Genomic DNA, 21,536 nt, shown 5'->3' on the forward strand with positions numbered 1-21,536 from the left:
AGGAAAGCAGTCACCACAGCTGAGTTATCAAGCAACTCACTGTGGGCAACTGAAGCCTGCGTCACAGAGTCAGAGCGGAGGAGTGATCCCACCAAGAGGAGTAAGGGATCTGAGGTATTTATGCACCATCTCCCTTAAGTTCACGGTTGAAGGCTGTTCCATGAGGCATTGATTTCATGACACTAAGCATGTCATGTGGATTGAAAAGCAGGTTCCAAATTTAGAAGAAAATTCTCATATAGCTGTAGACAGTTGGAATTCAGCCTTTGAAGAGCTGGGTGCAGCTCAAAGTAGAGGCTCCTTGATTGAAACCCAGACCTGATGTTAAAGGCATTGTTTTCTTTTAACTTTTTTTTTTTTTAATTTATTTGTTCTAATTAGTTGTCCCTGACAGCAGAATGCATTTACACATTTTGATAGATCATACATAAATGGAGTATAATCTCTCAATTTTCTACATATTATAGGATCACACTGGTCATGCAGTCATATATGTACATGAGGTAATAATGTCTGTTTCACTCTACTATTCTTCCTACCCCGCATACCACACGGTTTGCTAATCTGAACCTTCATTAGGTATTCTGTGATTGGGTGAAATTTTAGGTTGAGATCATATAGTTCTTTGGAATGGCACTTCCTTATATCCCCTCCAGAGATTCTTTAAGAATTAGCTGTAAATGTGGCCTTAATGTTCCGTGTTAAAGCAAAATGTTTATAATCAGCTGAATTTCATATTTGGTAAAAGTGGTGTATTTCATTTCATAAGCTCTTTTTCACATGATGTGTAGGTAATCCAAATGTGGTAGGAAAAGGAATGGGCAGCCCATTCTGGGAACAAAGCAAGGACCAAAAATAGGTAACATGAGGAAGAATCAGCCTTTGGCACAACTAAACCAAGAGGGCTTTCACATAAGTACTAAGTTCTTAATTTTTTATCCATTCCTCTGCTTTTTCAATATGATAGACACTTAATCACCTCCTTCTGCCTCCCCATCCTCAACTTCTTGTGGCTTAGGCATTCTTTGATGGATAACCTTGCAAATAAATTTCAAAGTCTAAGCATACAATGTTTGCTTACTTGATGTAAGCAACAGAGAACTACATTTGACCTTTGATAAAAACCTATTAATAATTGACAAATAACAGAATTGTCGGGGTGCAGAGGCAATACAAGAAAAAGACACAACAAAACACCAGAAATAGCCAAGGTAGCAACAAGCTGGAAAAATGTTCTCCCGGCTAGTTTGTATCAATGATTATGAACAACATGCTAAATCAGTACTTCAAAAGTCTATATATGACTATTATAGATCAGGGGCAAACGATCAGGAGACCTTGGCTGATAATATTACAGCATTTTCCAGGTAAGCAAATTTGTTATTTAACATTTGCTTTAGTATTACACTAAGACATTGCATCGAAACGAGATTCAGTTTTGTACTGATGGTGTGAAATTATTCATCTAGATGTGTGTTTAAAAGAGAGGGAAACATTCCTGGGGTTGTGAGAAATCTTGGATTCTTGGATTGTTTGAAAATAATCCAAGGCTGAGAATCTTGAAGAGTTGACTGTAAAGGCTACCCCTGTGTCCTCACTTGAAAGTATTGATGGCAATTAATTTAACTACGCATAACTTAGTAGTAAATTTTGATGCCTTGGGTTTTATTTTGTTGTTTGTTTTTTTCTGTGAGAGTGACAGTGAGTACTCATGTTCACGGGGTAGGAAACAGCATTAAATGCAAGATAGCCATCTTATCTGGTTGAACCAGATAGCATTATTGCCTCCGACGTTCCCATCCTGCTGACTTTCTATGTTATCATTCATTTTGATTACCGTTGTCTAAACTTCCACTTTAGGTTTCAATTTGTCTATGTAGCAATCATCTTTCAACTCTTGCTGTTTCATCTCTCCTGTGAAGAGCTTCATCTCTCTTCCCAAATTAGTTTTCCCTTGACTTTCATATTTCAAGATACAAGATGGTGGGTGTCATGGTTTATGTTTTCTGTTTGTAATAAAAACAAGAAACAAGATATTTTAAAGGAGTGATTTTTCTCTCAGTAAATACAAAAAAATGGTTTGTTTGATGAAGGAGGGGAGGGGAGTCTTCAATACACCGCTCTTTCAGTCTCATCCATCCTCCATTGTGGTGCTTAGTAAAGGCAATGAATATTGTAGGTGCTCATTATGGTGATAAATTAAAGGAAAAAAAGACAGAAAATATCCAGGAAAGAGAGTTTGCTTCTTTTTGCGTTCTTGAATCTAGATTGAAATCACTCAAAATCACTTTGCTATATGTAAATTAAGATAAATGAAATCATTCTAACCCAGATGGTCCCCTGCAGGCAATGCTGATTGACCCACAGGTCAGGGTGCCTAAGAATGGCCATGGAGTGAAGGGTGGGACCTGTCCTAGTCCCTGCAACCCCTAATTCAGGTTTTCCCCTAAACCTGTTTGAATTCAGCAAATACAGGGGAAGTGATCATTGTCTAAAGAGTGGAGGGGCTTGAAATTCTGCATAATCTGATCTTTTCCAATCATTGCTTACTATTTTGGATCCTATCAAAATTTTCTGCTCCTGGAAGATGCCCCTTCTTGGACACTCCCATGTCAGTTCTGTTCAACAGGTAACATGGTTTATTTGTGAGTGGTCCGAAAACAACACCTTAAACCAAATGGGTCATTGCAACCAAGGGAATGTCAGGCCCTTGACAGATGCATGGAGCTGGTGTCTCAGCATTGCTGCCAGTGATCACCCAGTCCATTCCTATACAGACTTCCACACTCCTTGGCCCTTCCCCTGATGCTTGCCAATGAGTTAACTTCTGCTTATAGCAGGCTCTATGGATTTTGAGTCTCTTCTATCCTGCAAGCTCAGGACACAGCAGTGAGCCAGAGCAACATCCATCCATAGGAACTTACATACCATGGATGCCTACTGACCTTGGGTTTCCATAATTCTGGAGGATTGAATTAATATAAAATGGATCCCAAACAGTTGGCTCAGAGAAGACTTCAGAGAAAAGAGCAAAGATGTGCAGCAAAGCAGATGGATCACCTCTGCAATCCTTGAGAGTCAGGAATTTTGTGAAATGTAGAAGTCACAACTTGGTGACTTCAAGTTGTGAACTGGAAAACCATCCTGTGGCTTATTCTGAATCATATGACACTCCAGAGTTTATTACCATCCTATGTGTGTGCTGAGAAATTCAGGGATGAGATGCAGGTAATGGGAATGAGTTTACAATGCCATCTCTTCCATGAATCTTGATAATTCACTTTTGCTCATCCTTAAAGAACAAAAAAGCATTACCAACTTCAGAGGACAGCTGATGCTTGAGTACTTGAGTTTGTATTGCAACATATTTTAGTGGCTACCTGTCTCGCATCTCAGTTCCTCTTTTGCTGTGTGACTTGCTGGGTGAGCCTTGATTCTTTGTCTTATGTCATCTAGCAGGTCACACGGAACTAATAGATTTTTTTTGCCAGGGTTGTGGTGGCTTTGGGTTGATAGCTTGAAGGAAATCACCCTGAAAATTTTTTGACTCTGATTCAAATAAAGACTGCAAAACACCCAAGCCTCAGATAACCTGTTGTAACAGAAGGTCAGGGTATTTCAAAGACATTTGTGAAATCGTCTCCTCCTGCTACAACAGAGAATCATTTAAAGTGACAGTGTTTATCTCTCTGTACTCAGATCTGACAAACAGATTTTGGAGTTTGGGGGACTGGGGCCACTCATGTGATCCAGCTGTTGCTTGGAGACATTTCTGAGTAAGACTTGTGACTTTAGTATTATCGTAACCAAAAACAAACAAACAAACAAAAAGACAAACAAAACAAAATGAAGAATAAATGGAACCACCCAGAAGAATGAAATTTCCTATTGCAAATATAATAAATATGATAAGAGCAGGGCAAATGTCAGCTTGCTGCATTGTGTGACCTGACCTGATTGGGGTTCATTTGGGAAAGAACAGTATATTTTTTTGTTTTACACATGCTCTCAAGGTAGTCTCCTCAAGTATGATCTGCACATATTTTGTGTCTTTTTCTGAAATTATTATTGATAGAAAATCATTCTATAATTTGGGTACTTACAGGCCCTCTGTCTTCAGAAATGAAAGCTCCTCTCTCTCCCACTGAGTCACCTAATGAGGCCGACAACTGTGTGCTTTTTTTCTGTTAATCCCTGATAAGTAAAAGTGATGTCATTCTCACTTTAATATTCAAGAAGCCACATAAACTCACCAGTAGCATTTTTAGTGTTGGTCTCATAGTCTTAAGTGTCATAAAATCCATCAGCTAATATCCAGGAGAGGCGATTAAGGCACGTTTTGCATCCTGTTTCAGATGTTTAGAGTAAAATATTAAGGTGAGGAAATTGGAATGCCAGGTGACAGTGTTCCAAGGACTTAGGAAATAGTCATTCGCTGTGTTCAGTGGGTGTGATCAGTAAGCACAAGGCTTTAAAGACAAGTGATTCAGCATGTCTTCCAAGAGCAGTCGCCTCTTGGGGAGTGTGTGCATCTCCTGATTTTTTGGATACGTTAAATTTGAGGGACTTTTGTTGGAACAAAAGTTCTGTTAAAGCCTACCATCATTATCTGCTTCCTTTACTCAGGCATCTTATTTTCTAGCCTTTGAAAAAAGTCTTATTCTTCAGTCTTTTCAACTATTTGGTTCACTTCAAGGCCTTTTCCAAAGCTGAGACCCCATTACAGCATAGTTTTTGTAGGATTGTGGGACAGTCACTTTCATTCAGGGTGGGGTCTGTGGGGTCTGGAAAGCTGTTGGAACCATCCTGTAAAGTTAGTGTCTTTGCTCTTTGGAAAATATCCAAACGTGGAAGATTCCTGAGAGGACACATTTTCTCGCTCCATTGGCTCTATTTGATTTTGCCCACAATTGGATTTTGTTCATTGGTTGATGACTCGATGTAACATCTTCAAAACAGAAAAGAGCATTTGTGAGGAAGCAGCAGCACCGTTATTAAGGTGATTGCGCCACCAGGTGGAGAAGTGTAAAGCTGCTGTCTGGAGAGAGTCTTGCTTTTCAAATGGGGACAAGACATTGAAAAAGGTCCCTTTTGCACCCCGCTCCCCGCCCCCCCCACCGCCCCAACCTTAGCACCCTGCAGCTTTGTGTGTCTGCTCCATAAATGCTTTCATTGTTCCTCCAGCCCTGAGTAAATATTAGGGCTTTCCTAGCCGCATGCCAATGGCTGCTATTAAAATCTTTTTCTCTCATTCTAAGAACACACATGATTGGTAATAAAAGCTCTCTTCAAGGCTTTTGCCTCCCCACTCCCTTCAAAACGGAGATCAAAGAATCACGCTGTGAAGGTCAGTGGAGAAGAAAAGACCTCCGGCAACAGAGTGTGCGGTGTGACATAAATAATGACAATTACGATGTTCAAAGGAATAGCATAGAAATCACACAGTGAAACGTCTTTATTGTGCTTTTCAAGGACTGGATGTTTTTACTTTATTATGGAGGGGTTAGATTACAGGCCCTTAGCTAGTCCACCAGAAATATTAAAGCAGAATTTCTTCTTCCAGTACAGGAAGTATGCTTCAATTAAGGACTTTTTTCTCAATTACTCCATTATGGCATCACACTTCACCATATTTACTAAAAAAAAAAAAAAAAAAAAAAAAAAAAAAAAAAAAAAATCAATCTCTGAAAGTAGAGTTAAATCTAGGAAGTGAAGTGTGAACAGAGTGCGTTAGGTATGGATATGTGTTTATACAAGCTATTCATTATACCAATACTCATTAATAATAAGACTGCATTTTCTTCAGTTTCAGTCAGTCACTAATGAGAAAAATAATGAATCCAAACAAGGTAGAGATGTATATTTTGCTTGGATGAAAGAGAATTAATTCTTTTGTTAATTTTACTAGTGAATGTTTGGTTGTTGACTTTTGGGAAATGTTTATTCTGGAAGAATCACAGAAAAAAAAATCATATAAGATAATTTTCAGGAGTCTTTAAGCCAAAAATTCTCACTTCAGTTAAGTAACATTTTCAAGGGAAATGTTCAACTCATCTCAAAAGGGTTATCTTTCCTCATTATCACACTTCAGTGGATACAGCTCAGCTCAACCAGGTTGAAGAAAGCAAACTACAATTTAAGAAGAAATTGAAGTATTATGCATTACAGAAAAAGAAGAGAAAGTGATGGAATATATCTCCTTCAACTCTAATCTAACTTCTGGACCTTTGTTCATCTTCAAAATGACTTATTCAAAAACCTGTTGGTCGATGTTTATAGTGGCTTTATTTTTAATCACTCCAAACTTAAAACATTTCAAATGTCCCTTAGTTTGGGAATGGATAAACATACTGTGGTACCCCTGTATGGTAAAGTGCTAGTCATCAACCAAAAGGCACCAACTACTGATACATGTAATAAGAACAGATTTCAAATGCTTTATATTTAATGGGGAAAAGAATATTATAACAGACTCTGATATTTTTGCAAAGAAAAACTTTGAAAACAAAAAACAAAACCCAACAACAAAAATCACATTCATGGTTGTCAGAGGATTGAGATGGGAAGAGTGTAAAAGGAAATGGGACTTTGTCTCTCTGCTTCCAGGCTGCCATGAACTGCGATGCTTTTCTCTGCTATGCACCATGATGTTCTGCCTCACCTCAGGCCCAGAGCATTTGAATCAACTGACCATGGACTGAACCTCTGAAACCATGAACCCCACATAAATCTTTCTTCCTCTAATTTTTTTCCCACAGGAGAAAATCAGAAGCAGAATGCAGAGGAGAATAATTTTTCAAAGTTTGCAGTTTGGCCAGAAAATCACAAGTAAAATTGGGGCCAAAGAAGATGTGGTTGCTGAAGAGATTACCACCTCTAAAGTGAAGTTAAGTACTTCTCACAGAAACAATAGGAAAGATGCTTTGAGAGCATTTCAGGAATCAGCAAGGTCACACTTATGGCAGTTCAAAGGTATAAAAATGAAAACTTCTTTGAGAAGAGACCTTGAGGGAACCCTTCTCACACAGAGGGAATCTAGGAATCTGTTTGCCTGGAGTTGATTCCACAGCACTCATCTGCTTAGTCATTTAGAGGCTACTGCAGCTCTGGTCCAAGGTTTTCCGGTACTGCGAGAGCTGGCAGCAGATATTGATATTTACATGGTGCTGGTTCTGCAGGAATTCAGGATGCTGGAGTTGGGGGGTCATGGAAGATTCCATTTAAATTTCAAAGGCCTGGGAGGCTGGGCAAAATTTAGCACTGTTGGAATCTCCTGAGAAGACAATGCATGAAGTTGGCAGAATGAAGTCAAAGCTGCAAAAAAGACCCCTGGGATTAGGATATGCCAGTAAAGTGGAATACCTGCCAAGGAAAGCTGTTGACTGCAGACAGTTAGCCTAAGAGAGAGGCCTGTTGGATGGCAACCAACAAGGTCACAGGGATGGAATTACTCAAGTCTTCTTACTACTGTGAGTCTGTAAATGTGCAGAACTTGTTTGCCTGACTGGATTTTGATCTTATTTTGATCCTACACCTTCATTACATGCATCTATTCCTTCCTTTTGTAATGGGAATGTTTCTTCTGTGGCATTGTATATTGGATATATTGCTTTTGCTTTTTACAGTGGCTCCTGCTTATAGTCAAGAGTTTGCCTCAAGTCTAAGTTGAGACTTTGTACTTGGACTTTTGGACAATACTGTAACTATTAAGATTATGGGAACTCTTGAAGATGAACTAAATGAATTTCGCATTGTGAGATAAACATGAGTTTTGGGGGGGCCAGGAGCAGAATATTATGATTTTGGATATAAGATGTTCTCTGAAAAGCTCACATTAGACTAACATTCTGTTAGTCAGAATTTTCAGAGGTAAAATGATTGGATTATGAGAACTGTGATAAAATAAGTGGATTTTTCCATATTATAGATTAATAATTTGGATGGATTACTGGGTGGTGATTGTAGGCAGGTGGAGTGGGGCTGAAGGAAGTAGTTCCTTAGGGTCTTGCCCTTGGGAATTATCTTCCTCTCTCTGTGCTTCCTGGCAGCCATGAGCTGAAGAGCTTTCCTCGACTATGCCCTTCTGCCATGATGTTCTGCCTCACCAATACAATGCATTCGGCTTACCATGGACTGAACCTCTGAAAGCAAGAACCCCAAATAAAATTTCCTCCTCTATAGAAAAAGGCAAGAGGTCAGGGAAGGGCATGGGAAAATTTAAGGGATAAACTCAACTATTCTGGATCTTTATTTTCTTAGCAATTATGCCACTGTGTATGTTTTTCACAATTCGCAAACATGAACACAAAAGTTGGTAAATTCTACTGTATGTTATTTGTACTTTAATTAAAAATTGCTTGGGAAACTCATTTTATTTTTTATATTTTTGTATTTTAGCTGATACATACACAAAAATAAAAATTGTAATGCTATTGGGTGCCATGTAATGTTCAATACATGCACAAATTGCATAATATTTATTGTCATCTTATTATTAACTTTCTACCTTAACAAGCATTAAAATTTCTTTAGCTTTGTACTGTCATTTGCTTGATAGAAAAAAAATTGAATTCTTTCTTTCTAATGAAAATGCCATGTCAAATTGTCATTTACATTTTGAAATTCTAAAACTATTTATCTTTTTTCATCGTAGATGGAAGCTATATCCAAGGATGCTCCAGAATGTTGCTGAAATTGATTTGTCAACTTCCATTTTAGGACAGAGGGTCAGCATGCCAATATGCGCTGGAGCTACTGCCATGCAGTGCATGGCTCATGTGGATGGAGAACTTGCCACTGTGAGAGGTAGGAAGAAGGTCCTTAGCACAGGGACAGAAGAGGAGAAATGATTAAAAACCTTCTTCTCTTTGTGCATCAAGTAAATACTTCCCCACATTCAGAAAAATTAAGCTCATTGATTGTATCATCAAAATGCCTGCTCTTATACATCTTGCTCTTCTATTTTCTGGTTGTATGTCTTTGGGGAGGATACTTCTCTGTGCCTTGGGTTCCTCTGTTATGAAATGGGGATACAATTCATACCTGCCTCATTGGGTTACTGTAAATATTGTATAAGTTCACACATATTAGCAGCTCAATAAGTGTTAGTTATGAGTATTAATATTGACAGCTCAGAAAATGAAGATCTGAGAAATGACTCCTCCAAGGTCATAGATATGGGCAGACTTAGGCTAATGGGGCTGGCATTCATTTTTATTGTTGCTGTTGTTTAATCCTAGACCACATGCAGGTAAGTGGTCTTGGGGTTCCAGGCATTGATTTATGGGAATCCTGAAAATTAGGCAAGGAGAAGTAAAAACTGAGTACGAAATACTAAACGGGCATATATCTATTTGAATTTGGAATACAACACCATTGGAAACAACCAGTTAAAAAAAGCAAACAAATGAACATAAAGAACTAAAACACCATTGCTCAAAAGAACTAAAAAATCATTGTATAAATTGAAAGAAAATGGCAAACTGAAAAAATTTGATAAAATATGAGACTGCAATGGGTTAATATCCCATCAATGTAAAAAGCCCTTATATTTGAGAAAGAAAATAACATATCACCCAAAAGGTACAAAAAAGATGTAAGTAGAAACAAAGATATAAGTAGAAAGTTAGCAAATGGAGACATGAAAACCACCAATAAACAGATGGAAAATATTTGATTTCCATCTGGAATAGGATAGGCAAAGAAAAGTAAAACATATCAAATCATTATTTTCAGATTACACAGTATGCTAATGTTGGGGTACAATGTGCATTTTTAAAAACTGATGGAGAAGAGTGTATCGTGGAATAATCTTTCTAAAAACGTTTCGGCATTAAAATATTTTGGTATATTAAAAACATTAAAAATATGAATTTCATGTGATATTATACATTATCTTCTAGGAATTCCAAGAAAGTATTATTTTGAGGAAAACATGTCTGCAAGGACATTCATGTCTGTTATTTTTCTTATTTTTAATTTAACTTAATTTTTTTTGCAGTGCTGAGGATCTAACCCAGGGCTTCACACACACTAGGCAAGGGTTATATCTCTAGCACATCTGTTATATTCAATAAGCAAAAAGTTGTAAAAATGTCCCATCATTGGGGATAGGTTGCAAATTGTAGGGTTCATCGAAAAAGGAATGAAATTTTTAAAATGATATCGTAGAGTATAACAACATAGAAAGCTGCAATCATGTAATATTTTTAAAAATTATAATCATTCCCAGAATATATTTAAAGATGAGAGTGACCACCAGAGTTGACAAAGTTTTATTTATGAGTGATGAGATTATTCCTGACTTTATGTTCCTCTGAAATTTGATCTGTAGTTATCAACTACTCTTCGGATTATTTCATAAGAGGAAATCAATGATAGTTAGATGTAAAAAAGGGGAGAAAAAAGGAAAACCATAAACCATGAAGAGAATGACAATGAAGGGGATGAAGTAATTAATAACAGAGCTCTAGGTAAGCCACCCAGAGCTAAAAATGTTGTTTTTACATATATTCCTTTACTTGATGTTTGACACCTGGCAGTGTCTCATTTTGTGGCCAAATGGCTAGAATTACAGAGAAAGTAGGTTTCATAGTTAGTAGTCACTTTTTTATTTTTTGTTAATTTTTTTAAAATGATTTTTTTATTGTTACAGACTACATTTTGATTCATTGTACACAAATGGGCTTCATCATTTCTTTTCTATGGTTGTGCACCACGTAGATTCATACATACCATTTGTGTAATCATTCATGTACATAGGGTAATGGTGTCTGTCTCATTCCACCACTTTTCATAGTCCCTCCCTCTCATTTCCCTCTATGTAATCTGAAGTTCCTCCATTCTTCTCTCATCCCCCAACGCCCCCACCCCCATTATATATCATCATCCACTTATCCGGAAAAATATTCGGTCTTTGGTTTTATTGGGATTGGCTTATTTCACTTAGCATGATGTTCTCCGATTCCATCCATTTATCTGCAAATGCCATAATATTATTCTCTTTTCTCAGCAAAGGGTACAATCAATAATGTGAAAAGAGAGCCTACAGAGTGGGAGGAAATCTTTTCCACACCCACTTCAGATAGAGCACTAATCTTCAAAATTTACAAAAAAATTTACAGAACTTTACACCAAAAATACAAAGAACCTAGTCAGTAAATGGGCCAAGGAACTGGGCAGACACTTTACAGAAGAGATATACAGGTGATTAATAAATATATGAAAAAGTGTTCAACACTTCTAGTATTTAGAGAAATGCAAATTCAAACTACTCTAAGATTTCATCTTACTCCAGTTAGAATGGCTATCAGCAAGAACACAAAAAATAATAGATGTTGGCATGGATGTGGGGAAAAAGGCACACTTTTACATTGCTGGGGGAGTTGCAAATTGGTGCAGCCACTCTGGAAAGCAATGTGGAAAATCCTAAGAAAACTTGGAATAGACCCACCTTTTGACCCAGTTATCCCACTCCTTGGTTTATACCCAAAGGACTTGAAATTAGCATACTACAATAATGCAGACACATCAATGTTCATAGCAGCTCAATTCACAATAGCTAGATTGTGGAACCAACCTAGATGTCCTTCAACAGATGAATGGGTAAAGAAACAGTGGTATATATACACAATGGAATATTATTCAGCTGTAAAGTTACTTCTAATGGTGCCAAAGTCAGTGTTCCCTGTTCTTGATGAAGATAGGGTGTCAGTAAACAAGAAAAGAAAGCTATTTAGAAACAATGGATGACTTCAGAGCCTAGGCAGGACTATTTTTAAATAAATATATTTAACATATATATATTTATATATGCGTTGATGGATATTAATTACTTAATTAATTTATATGTGGTGCTTAATACCAGGCACAGTGCCTCACATAGGGTAGGTAAATGCTCTATTATTGAGCTACAACCCAAGACCCTAGGCAGGACTATTTTATCCAATATTATTTTTCCCAACACTAAACATGAGAGGATATTAAATGCTCATTAGAGTCTTACCCTTTAGATTTATTTAGGTGACACTTATAAAGCACCATGAAATCCACTATAATTATTAAAGCATTGAAGTTTCAGAGCAGCCTGGATAATCAAGTCATTTTATTAAGTCCATTTTATGCATGAGAAACCAAGGCACACACCAGATGAGTAATTTGCTCTGGGTTACATGATTCAGAAGGGTTAGAGGTAAGATTGAGATTCAGTGAGTCTGCTCTATAACTGGAGCTCCTAACCACCTTGTGCAGTCTTGACTTTCCAGATAAACCTTCTGAAATGTCATGAGAAGAAATTCATTTACTTGCCAATCATAACCCTGCAGAAGTTATTAATTTATAACTTTAGATGCATGCAAAGTAGGTCTCCCAGGAGAACAAAATATACAATGGACATTTGAATAAAGTGGAAAAGGCAGAATAAAGAGAATGTAGTGACATCAAGGTTAGAGAGGATTTGGAAATGTCAATGAACAGTTACACTACTCTCATGAGTAATCAGACTTATAAGATAAACCTCCCTCAAGAACTTCAGTATTTTTAAGACTTTCATCAATGGGGTATTGGTCTGGTTAATATTCAGATTTACCTTGAAAACCAGTGGTTTTCAGCTTGTAATCAAAATGATTCCTTGGCTGTAGTGTTTTGGTTGTGGAATGATGGGTTATTTGGAAGGAAGGGATATGTCCCTGGAGTAGATTCTGTTGGTGTCCCAGATATATTCCTTTGTTGTTCCTCTTTTTTTCTGATCTTGCAACTTTTTGCCTGACATTTTCTCTGGCAGCAGAAGCCCATGGATGGCCATTGGGAGTGAATGAGTGGCTGTTCATGTACAGTAATTGGTGGAAAATATTTCTTCTCTCTTCGATCAGAGTAACTGAAACATTTGCCAATACTGTCACCCAATGGAATTGAGCTTAGTTGCCCACCAAAGTTACCTGCCCATTAACACACTCTTCTCAGTTGGCTGCCTTCTCATCTGTCTCTCACTTCCTCCATTTTTCAGTGATTGGGATCATCCCTAGCTAAAACAACTTGTACTCACATCATCCTGTGGTTGACTTCCAGAGGAATAAAAACTAGGATGACAGTTAACCGAAGGCTGTATGTAGCCATGGGAAAATTTTAAGTAAGAGTGAAAGAACATTTATATTTTATAGAGATTCCTTTCTGAAACTCAGAAAATTATCATGAAATTAGGAAACTATTATTTGGTTTACTCCACCATTCCAAAAAAGAATATGGAAATCTTTTTCAGTAAACCCAATCCTTGGGAATATTGTAAAATCTATGGAAGTTATTATGAAGGGATTTTTCTGTTGCCCTCCTAGTTATCTGACTCCTAAATTTTCCAGATTGCAGGGATGTAGCCCCTAGCAAGGAAGAGAAATTGGTGCCAATTTCTGAGAACAGAGGTTATTTAGCAATCTGTCTCTTGAGAAAGTGTCCCCATCACCATAGTCAGAGAGGGTGAAGGCCATTTGAATCTATAGGGAATGATCTGGCCTGAGTAATTAGTATGCGCCTCCAGAAAGTACTGAATGTTGCCATGGCAATGTAGTCTTAAATTCCCAATGGGTTCTTTAAACGTTTTCACGGAGTCTGACTTTAAGGAATCGTTGGTCTTCTCAACTCATAACCCCAGTAAAATTGGGCCCAGTGGCAGTATTCTGCTCTTTTATGCTTATTTTTTTCCCAAAAATGGCAATGAATATGAGGTTACCAGATAAAATACAGGGAAAAAATTAGATGCAAATTTTAGATAAACAACAAATCACTTACTAATATTTGCTAAACATGGCAAACCTATAAAACTAAGAACTTTCAGGGATTCTTATGAGGATTCTTCAAATAAGTGCTAGAAAAGCTTACAGAAATGGGGCACACTTTTTATTTGTCCTTCTGAATCCAAAGTCCCCCAAATATCTCTTTCATGTGTAAAAACTCACTTCCAGAAAGCCCACTCCATTTTATACCTTGCTGGGAATTAAAAACTACTTTTTCTTAGTTAAAAATATTTGTGTCTTAAGCTTCATAAAATGGCCTCAACAAATGCTTATAAGGCTCAAGCTTGTAATGTCAATGTCTGAAGAGAGAAGGAATTAAGAAAATAACTGCACAAATGGCGGAGAAAGTAGTAAACCTGAGATTGCATATTCCATCCAATCCTTGCTGAGATTGCATTTGTGTCCCCGAGAGGGTGGCCACTTCTTGGAGCTCGCTGACTCTTCCCCCAAGGGGGTGGAGATGCGGGGTTGCCAAATCTTCAAATATTTTAAGAGAAGCCAGAAATCTTCATTTTTTTTTAATGTACAATCTCCTGGTTTTTATATGTTGGCAAATAAATCAAAATGGTCTAAAACACTCTTTAGGGCAACAGTATATGGGCCAAAGAAAATATTCCTGTGGGCTACAACTATCCCCTGGGCTGCTCAGCTGGGACATCTGATTTATGTGGAAATTTGCCACTAACTGGTTTTTCTTCTTGTGACAGGTCATTTTCACTCTGCAGGATTAGGTTTCCTCACTGATAAAGTGAGGGGCCTAAGCAAAGCCAGTGGTTTGCATATCACATCCCGAGGGTGCGAGGGTGGTTTCCAGGATCCTAGATACCCTTAGCTGTGTCACCAAACATGCAATACTTGTGTTTCACATTGAAACTTAGAAGAAAATTTATTTTTAAATTGAAAAAAAAAAAAAAAAACAAGGCAACAAAACAAAAAAGAAAACTCTTCAATGAGAAAACTCCAAAAATAAAACCTGAAAATTCCCAATAGAAATGGATGATTTTTACATTTTTTTTAGTATGTAAATAAGTGGTTCTATCCCCATTTAAAAGTTCACTGAATACACTATACAATTCAAAGCACAGCGCTGCCCTTCCTTATTTTTCTGAAATCCTATCTCTTTCTATTGCATTTTATGCCAAACCTGGAGAGTTTAAATGGGAATATTTGTGTGTGCTTCATTTCTTTCTCATACTGTATACCTGGAATAGAGCAGAAGAAGAGGATACCTATTTATCTTTGGATCTTGCTGAAAACACGAATGCACATTTAATAAATATTGCAAACTCTGAAAGCAATACTTCAGAATCTTATGAAAAATGATCAAAGTCAGCATTTGTTGAGCAATTACGTGTACCTGGCAATTTAAGTTTGTAATCTCGTTTGTTTCTTACCACCAGCTCAAAAATATGTGAATCCAAAGCTGTAAGATCATTTTTTTAAAAAAATGTTTTTATTAGTGCATTATAGTTATACATAACATTAGGGTCCATTTTGACATAATCTTACAAGCATGGAGTACAATTCGATCCACTTTAGTCCCTAGTGCTTCTTCTTTCTCTCCCCTCCTCCCTCTCCCAGTTCATCCTTTGTGCTACTGTTTATTTATAAATTTTTCTATTTATTTTATATATCTATTTCTAATTTTCAAAATTGTCACTTTATAGATATAAATCAAGCAAAGTTCATTCTTGTATATGTACACAGCAAAATTCATTCAGTTTCATTCCTCAGTTCCTCCCCTTCATTCCCTCCTTCTTCCCCCTCTATCTTCTCCATTTACTCTGCAGATGTCCCATCTACTTTCATGGGATTCTTCCCTTTATTTTCCTCATTTTCTCTATTTTCTTAAGAATCTTTCATTGATTATTCTTCAACCTTCAACCCCTCTGGATGTGGAAACTGAGACTTGGGGAGGTTAACTTCCTCTCTTGGGGTTAGTATTCTCTTAGGAGATGCTGTCTACAATATCCTGGTCAGTTACTGATATTTCCAGCGTCATGAACTGTAGCAAGAACCCCAAGGCAAATCCTATGCTGTAATCTTGGAATAGTAATTGAAAACATTATGTTATGTTTTTATGGTTTTATCCTTTTGACTTTGAGAAGATGGAATAAGCCATAGAAAATAGAACTCATCAGAAAATATAAACTTTCTGCAAAATTTGGGAGCACATGTAAAGGTCTTGAATTATCAATAAATAAATATCAAAATTCCTAAAACCCTTTTGAAGAAAGAAAATGACTAGAAAACATTGACTGGAATTTCTTGTGCATTGTGCTATGAATAAAAGAGATGTTGCTGCAGATTATTTAGTCAGCATTTTAATAATTGTCCATTATTCTAATATTATAATATTATAATGAATTGCATAAATACCTCTATCAATAATGGCACATCCATTTGAGATTCTAGTAGATTAGTTTTTAGTTTTTGATTTTAAAGTTTTTCCCTCTATATTCTTTAGGTTAGGGCACAGAATCAGTTCTACAAGTATTTAAAATATTTTAAAAAATACCAATATTAAACATAAGTGCTAGCAGTAGGTGGTATCATTAGGTTGAATTTTAGTCTGGCAAGATAAGTAGAGTATCTCTGATTTCTCAGAGAACCAGTTAACACAATGCTTACTCTGTCACTTGATGCTTTATGAACATTTCTATGGGAATCATCTGAGTTTGTGAACAATGGTTGTAAGAAAATTTTACTTCACCTTCCATGGAGTTATATAAGCTCTTTCGTTCCCCAACTTTTAAACATGGGTAATGAAAAAGAAATTTTAAAAAGATTAAATATTCATTCATCCTTGGGCTTCTGACTTGTTATATAGACAAATGCCACATGAGGGAGCACTGGTTCCTCATATAGTGGAAAATTAAAATCCACCTAATGCGTTCCAGGAATGTTCAGCATATTAGCACATTCGTATTAAACTGTCAAAAAAAAAAAAAAAAAAGTTTAAAGAGAAATTCCTGCCCCTGGATATAATTAGAGGCTACGACACAGGATTTGATGGGCCATAAAACCATTAAATCTAAACACTTTCTTTTTGAGCCCAAAAGGCCAGAATATTCCAAAGTGAAGTTTGAGGCCTCAGCTATGTGCTGACCACCTATAAGGTACAGGTGGAAAAGATTGCAGTGTAATACAAAGAGCCACACAGACCCCAGAGAACTGAGTTAGCTGAGAGCTTTAGCTGTTGAATTTTTGGATTTTCCGAGATTAAGTGATCAAACTTAACATTGAGCGAAAGACCATTCTACAGGAAAAATTGTCATTTCCTTTGCTCCAAACTCAGACCAGTTATATTTGAAAGTTTTTTTTTTTTTTTTTTTTTTTGATTTATACGTTTCTGTGTTGTACTAGGTGACCGAGTAGATATACATTTCAGCATTCCTACTAGGAAAATATCCCCATTATACTCAATTTTACTTAATCCAGGCAAAACACTGGACTAGCTTTAAAGGAAACTTTTAGTCTTTCTGAAGTAAAGTGGCTTTTATGCACCCGGTGTCATTTTTTACATCCCTGTCATTGCCCCGTACAACAGACCTGTAAGGACATTGTCAGTTGGCCTTTGACAGCAGAGGGAAGGAAACCCTGGAGTAGGAACCAGAACCATTCAATGGTGGAGAGGGGACCTGAACCCAGTCCTGTTTCACTCTCTAAAGTCTGACCTCAGTGTTCATCTTTGTCCAAGATTTTGTGCATTTTTTACTAAGAAGAAACAAAATTAGGGAGGAAAAAAAGGGATTTCCTAAAATTTTGTCCAGATTATATTAGCTCAACATTTGGAAGGAAATATCTCCTGGGGTCATTGTAGTAAAAACAAACAAGTGACAATATTAGTTCATGCCTCTTTTTACCCTTATTTCAATGAGTTTTAGCTCGATTTCATGTTTTTGACCTGCTTTTCCAAAAATGGAAAGTCGTGCATAGGATACACAGTTACACACTCACACATGAAGTACACAACACAGGCATGTGTACGTACATGCATCTTAAAAGATTATTGACCTCCTTTGTATATGTGCATGCTTATGATGCTGTATTACACATAGATGGCCCTGACTAAAAAATGGGTTTTCATGTTGATAAACACATCATAAGTTGGAAATATCATGAGGTTGAAAGTGCATTTAATATACCTGACCTATTGACTGCCATGGCTTAGCCCCGAAGCACACTGCAGAGCATTTGTCATTTGCCCATGTGTTGTCCTGGTTGACTGGGAGCTGTAACTGAGCACTGCAAGAGAAATATGAAACAGGAGGTAGTGGCTATTCCGGGAAAAGATCAAAATTCAAACTTTGAAGTATGTTTCCACTGAATACATGTTACTTTTGTACTATCATAGAGTTGAAAACCAGAAATTGCACTATGGTAAGTTGAGGAAGGTCCGTAACTACACAGTGGGTAATTCATTTCTAAAAATTTTGATAAAAAGTACCTTCAGTTCACTTTGCAATCAGACAAAATTTGTCAACCCAAAATGTCTGTAACACATTAAAACCTACCAGTATTAAAGTCTAATATCAAATGACATACTATCAAGAACTTTTCACCAACATTTAACCTCTAGAGCATCTTTCTTGAGAGCATGGAACTGTTTCTTCTCTAAATTAGTGTGCCTAGGTACATTAAAATGAGACAATAAGAAATCAGAGGCTCACATGTGTGTCCCAACACTGAGAATGTTAAACTGTGAGATGTTGATTGAAGTTGTCAGGTGCAAACTTGATACTGCTCAAAATCATCATGAAAAGGCATCTCACTGTGGTGTGGTCTCTGTGTGATCTGCCAGTTATGCCAGGACCTGACAGTTAGATCAGATGACAGAATAATAACCTGAGAGTATTGTAGTAGAGCTAATGTTTTAGTCTATTGCCGAGTTCAACCCCAGATATAAAGTGAAAGCAAGGCAGGGAGGTCTAAGATGTGACTGGGACTATTTGTTCCTTGCAAATATTTCCACATAGAAAAAAAGAAGTCTAGAGATAGAATGGCAATGTGATCACTCAGGAATTATTCTGCTTCTGATTCAAACGATGAAACCTCATGGAAGCTCTGGAACAATTAAGTCTAGCTGCCTGGCCTTTCTTGAAAGTGTTTAAATGGGATAAGTTCCCTAAGTAGGTAAATTAAGATTTGTTTGACTGCTTCTAAGAATTTGAATTATAATTGTAGTGGAAGTTTTGTTCTTCCTGTAGATCATGGACTTAGAACTTTATTTTCTGGGTAATATCAATCGTAATTTTTGATATTTATGCACCAATGTTAATTGTGTCTTCAGCAAAACTGTGCAACATAAGTGCTCGTAGGATATAAGGTGCACACACGCAGTGGACATTGTGGCGCACACTTAAGCAAACACTTCAATATGTCAGACCTTGAGTTTAGAACCACACAACTGCTTGATACTTTGTCATAGCATATTTTCCCCATTACACAATGACTTCCTGTGCAGATGACAAAATTCGTTTTCTCAACAAAATTATTTTCAGTGCAGCTGTTTTGGTGACTAAGTTTTGCAGAAGCTTTATAATCAAATGCACCTTAACAAAATCTTAGGCCCTTTGAACAAATTACCCTTTCTCCCCCCGAACCCGCACTTCTTCCTTTTTCTTTAAAAACATAATTCTGGAAAATCAATTCTCCTTTCTCATAAAAGGGAGTTCTTTTCAAAGAAATCATTCGTACCCAAAGCAGCACATTATTTAATTGTTGTGCTCCAGTCTGGGTACATGATTTATTCCACATGAATTAGCATTCCAAATAATAGACCTTTACTCCCCTTGATAAATAATGTTTTCTCTGATGTCATGAGGGTGATGGTGGCTGTGGATTGGCATCATTCTCAGATACACTATAATTTCCTTTGGTGTCCAGTCTTTGTGATGTGCTTTAGTTTTAATTGATGACTGAGCATCCTGTTGGTAAGATTGTTGGACCTGATATTAAACATTTGGAAGCTATTTTATAATTGGTAAATTGTGTCTTCTTAGCTTTGAGTAACTTCTTTCTTTTCTTTCTCATCTTCTGCCATTTCATTTTTTATTTGGTTATTTATTTTCCCTTCTAATCTGAAATCTAGGAAGCTGGCCAAAGCACGTATAAGTTGGCTTATATAATCAGAAAAATGAGAGATGGCACTCCATTTATGTATGATCTATCAAAATATATAAATGTATTCCACTCTCATGTACAACTAATTAGAATAAATAAAATTTTTAAAAAAATTAAAAAAGAAAAAAAATTACAACTGATGATGGTTAAGTGTGCTGAGGGGTTGTCACTCTAATGCCATTTAATTCCTTAACATTAAAATGAGAAAACATGGTGAGAGAAACTGTGTCCCTCTCTGGAGGGTTACTAACAGGGAATGATGGAGTCATCAGCCGGGCATGACTGGAAGTTGGCATGCCAAGTCATTGCCTACCTGACCACCACTGGTCAGTTTCTTTCTCCCATTATCCATAAGGAAAATCTTGGGTGTCCAAGAGTGGAGGACCACCACACATATCCCAGGAACTTAGATGGGTACTTGAGAAAGAAAATACCTACCTCATTATTTTCAGATTATGGTCTATGAGTCAATAACATTAACGTCACTTAGAAGCTATTAGGAAATGCACAATCTCAGGTCCCACTACAGAACAGATGGGTCAGAATCTGAATTTTGTCAACATTCCCATGGGATTGCTATGCACATCAAAGCTGGAGAAGAACTGGACGAGCCTGGTATGAAAGTTCCTGGTGGTTTCCAGTCAAAAGCATTGTTTAAATTCTCAAACATGAAACAATATTAGATGGAGTACACATATTATTCCCTTCTGAAGACCATCTAAGGTCTGTCTGGAAGACTGTCTGAAGTGAGTGGGAGGTAAGAAATAGACTAGATAGATAAGGGACATTCTCAGAGTGAATTTTCAATTGAAGACCTGGCATGGGCAGGCTGAGAATCCAGGTTCCCCAAATTGAAGTACACAACATGTTTCCCATTTTCACTTCTCCACCTCCAGATTACCTTGATCAGAAATAAAAGCTTTCATTAAGGTTTGATATTTAAAGGAAACTTCCAGTCATTAGAAGCATAACTATGACCCTTGGCTTTAAGGAGGATGCTGCCAGTACAGACTGTTTTTGAAAGCGTTTGACCTTTTCTAGCTCATGACATCACTACCCCTTGGCATTCAGAATTTGTATCAACCCTAGAGGTGACACAGCATTCATATCTGGTAGATGTCAGCCTCAGTAGTCCATTATGGGTTCCACGGTATAGGGAATTCAGCTAACTCTCAATAGCATGGTGGTCTAGAGGCATGAATCACACTTACTTTATAGCAGGCTACTGCAGATCCTTGTAGCATTTCATCCTTCTAGTGCATGGGACTTAATATTAATCAGAACCTGTATTGTTTCAGGGTCTTTCATTCTATAAAACTGGAAATGTTAATGCTTTCCATCAACTTAGAGCCATTTTTTGGTGGGGGCAGAGATAGGGGTGATCGTAAGCAGTGCTATTTTTAAAATTAAAAAAATATATTGGTAAAGTATAATTATACATAGTAGGGCGGTTCATTATGCTATTTTTCATATGCGCATGCAATTTAATTTGATCAATCTCACTTCCCAGTACCTTCCGTTTTCTTTTCCACCTCCCTTCCCCCCTGATTCCCTTGTTCTACTCTACAGTTCTCCCTTCTATTATTAGTATTATTTTAATTGGTAGGTTTTAATTATATAAAATGG

General features: G+C 37.0%; 1 protein-coding gene across 1 annotated transcript in view; it reads left to right on the forward strand.

Moving 5' to 3' along the window:
* The first annotated feature begins 1,197 nt into the window (after window positions 1-1,197).
* Window positions 1,198-21,536, forward strand: part of HAO1 (hydroxyacid oxidase 1) — a 55,048-nt gene continuing 34,709 nt past the window's right edge. Inside the window, exons 1-2 of the mRNA XM_079126629.1 lie at window positions 1,198-1,367; window positions 8,654-8,805. Of these exons, the coding sequence (XP_078982755.1) occupies window positions 1,231-1,367; window positions 8,654-8,805 (289 nt within the window). The 5' untranslated portion in view covers window positions 1,198-1,230. The remainder of the gene's footprint in view (window positions 1,368-8,653; window positions 8,806-21,536) is intronic.

This window comes from Sciurus vulgaris (assembly GCF_902686455.1).
Source record: "Sciurus vulgaris genome assembly, chromosome: 2".
Taxonomy (NCBI): Eukaryota; Metazoa; Chordata; class Mammalia; order Rodentia; family Sciuridae; genus Sciurus; species Sciurus vulgaris.